The sequence below is a fragment of the Nematolebias whitei genome, chromosome 14 (genome assembly GCF_014905685.2).
Source record: "Nematolebias whitei isolate Nwh7 chromosome 14, NemWhi1, whole genome shotgun sequence".
Lineage (NCBI taxonomy): Eukaryota > Metazoa > Chordata > Actinopteri > Cyprinodontiformes > Rivulidae > Nematolebias > Nematolebias whitei.
In genome coordinates this window covers 2,624,039-2,626,689 of record NC_056511.1, presented here as the reverse complement: position 1 = coordinate 2,626,689, position 2,651 = coordinate 2,624,039, and the positions used below count along the sequence as shown (strand labels likewise).

The 2,651-nt window shown below is 47.7% G+C and overlaps 1 protein-coding gene across 1 annotated transcript in view; it reads left to right on the top strand.

Moving 5' to 3' along the window:
- The window catches only part of LOC119420773 (glucose-dependent insulinotropic receptor), a 3,025-nt gene extending 1,107 nt beyond the window's left edge, over positions 1 to 1,918 (top strand). Inside the window, exon 2 of the mRNA XM_037688199.1 lies at positions 1,236 to 1,918. Within this exon, the coding sequence (XP_037544127.1) occupies positions 1,236 to 1,918 (683 nt within the window). The remainder of the gene's footprint in view (positions 1 to 1,235) is intronic.
- Positions 1,919 to 2,651: the final 733 nt, after the last annotated feature.

Genomic DNA, 2,651 nt, shown 5'->3' with positions numbered 1-2,651 from the left:
CATCCATCCATCCATCCATCCATCCATCCATCCATCCATCCATCCATCCATCCATCATCTTCCTCTTGTTCTGGACTCAGGTCTTGGGGGCAGCATCTTGATCATGGAGGTCCAGCCATCTCTCTCCACAGCCACCTTTTCCAGTTCTTCTGGGAGGACTCCAAGGTGTTCCCAGACCAAATGAGGGTCTCTCCAGTGTGTACTGGGTCTTCCCCGGGGTCTCCTCCCAGTCAGACATGCCCGAAGCACCTCCCTAGGGAGGCACCCAGGGAGCATCCTTACCAGATGCCTGAACCACCTCCACTGGCTCCTCTGGGTGTGGAGGAGCAGCGTTGTGTTGAAGAGGGAGCTGAGCTGTAAGGTGAAGCTCTCTGTTGATTGGTCTACGTTCCTGCCCTCACTTATGGTCATGAGCTCTGGTAGAGACTGACAGAACACTTTTTAATTAAACTCAGTTCAGTTTGTTTTTAAAGCTCCAAGTCACAACAGAAGTCGTCTCAGGGACTGAACAGAAACATCCAAACATTATAAAAGACAGTTATTAAAGTTCTCTCTTTGAGGAAGCAGCACATTGTGTTGAATCTTCACTTCATCAGTCTCCCATCCTGAGCAAACACAAAGGAGACAGTGGAAAGGAAAAACTCCCTGTAACAGGAAGAAACCTCCAGCAGAACCAGGCTCAGGACGAGCGGCCATCTGCTTCAACTGACTGGTTTGAGAGGACAGGAAGTAGAACTAGAGACAGAACGACAGGTCCAGGTGTGGTTTCTATAGGAGGAGACAAAAACATGTTAAGATAGAAATAATTATAAACATGTAGAGCAAGTAAAGACAGCAGAGAGGACATGTAGTCAGTTTGTCCTTCAGCAGTCTAAGCCTATAGCAGCACAACTAAGGGATAGCTCAAGAAACCCAAGCCGACTTTCAAAAATGTACGTGGAAATTTTTCACTCAGAACAGTTCAAATGATCGCAGCGTCTCAGATCATGTCAAAAGCTCTAATTCTGTATTTTGAACCCAAACATAAGACATTATCTTCCAAACTTGGTCTCCCACGGCTGCTTGGATGCAGACATTCAAAGTTCAGTAAAAAAGTTTGCATCATGTTTTGAAAGTCTGGCTGAAGTTTGTCTCGTGCAGCTGCAGGAGAACAGTCTCCACCATGTGACTAGACGAGCTGCTCGGGGAAGTCATGATGTTTTGATGTGAAATATCTCGTGTTCTTTGCTCCTCAGTCGTGGTGCAGGAGCTGCAGTCGAAGAGACCTTACGACGGCTTCTGCGCCTTCTTCTCCGTCACCCACGACATCGCCATCATCGTGCTGTACTGCCTGCTCTTCTTCCCGGTGCTCTCTCTGTTCATCTACATCTACCTGGACATCTTGAAGATCGCCTGCAGCCACCAGAAGCAGATCTCTCAAATTCAACAAGCCAGCTCCCGGAGCGACGACCAACATCTGGGTCCTCACCAGTACCAGCACTTTCAGCTGAGGAGTGGCTACTGGAGCCACGTCAAGGCCTTGAGGCTGGTTGCAGTGCTTGTTGGATGCTTCTTAGTCCTCTGGTGTCCTTTCTTTGTGGTGTGCATCGTGCACATTCTGTGCAAGAAGTGTGGACTCAAGGAAGTGCTGGAGAACTATCTGTGGCTGCTGGGGCTCTCCAACTCACTGATAAACCCTCTGGTTTATGCTTTCTGGCAAAGAGAGGTGCGGCTGCAGCTGGCAGACATGTTTTCCTGCATCAGCGGCAGGTTGCTGGCTGCTGGACCTCCGAGTGTGACGGAACGATGCCACCAGCTGCCTCCTCTCCAAACCCGAGCTTGTGTTTCTGAAGGAGACACCCCCAGCCCCTCCATGGTGCAGCCAGTTAGCAGCTCCAAGGCTCACGGTGTGTCGCTGTCAGACACAACCAGCTTCTAAAGACAAAACTACAGATTATCAAGAACGTGCACGAAGCCTTGACTGAAAACCTTTGGATGAATTCACAGGATTTCCTGGATGACTGTGAATCTACTTCCTGTTTGACAAACTGATGTAAAAATGATGACGTCAATAAATATGATGCAGTGGGAAACCAGTGTGCATCCCACAGAGCCATGTTCAAAACTCACCCATCCATTCATCCATCCTCTATACATCCATCAATCATCCATCCATCCATCCTTCATCCATCCATCTATCCATCCATCTTTTCTAATCCCTTCTAAGAATCTTGGTCTTACTTGAGTGATAAACCCGAGCTCCACAAAGCTAAACATTATTTTTAAAAGTTAACATGAATTTAGGATCTATAAGATTTGGATCATGACCAAAAAAACGAGGTACAAGCAGCAAAACTGAGCTTCCTTCGTATGGTGGCTGGAGGGTGGGGTGGGTGGGGGTCAGGATGAAGAAGTCAGCTGAGGTGGTTCATCTGATTAGGACGTCTTCTGGACACTTCCCTTTGGATGCTTTCTTGGCATCTTCTGCTGAACATCAAAGTTCTGCTCAGAGACTACATGAAGCTTAGAGAGCAACCATGACCAAAACAGTGACAGGAGAAAAGCATGCTGGGTAATATAAAAGCCTTGGACACAGAATCAGAGTCACTGGTTGCCATGGTGATCAGAGGAGAGGAGATCAGCTGGGAAATTCCTGACAAGAAGGATAATTA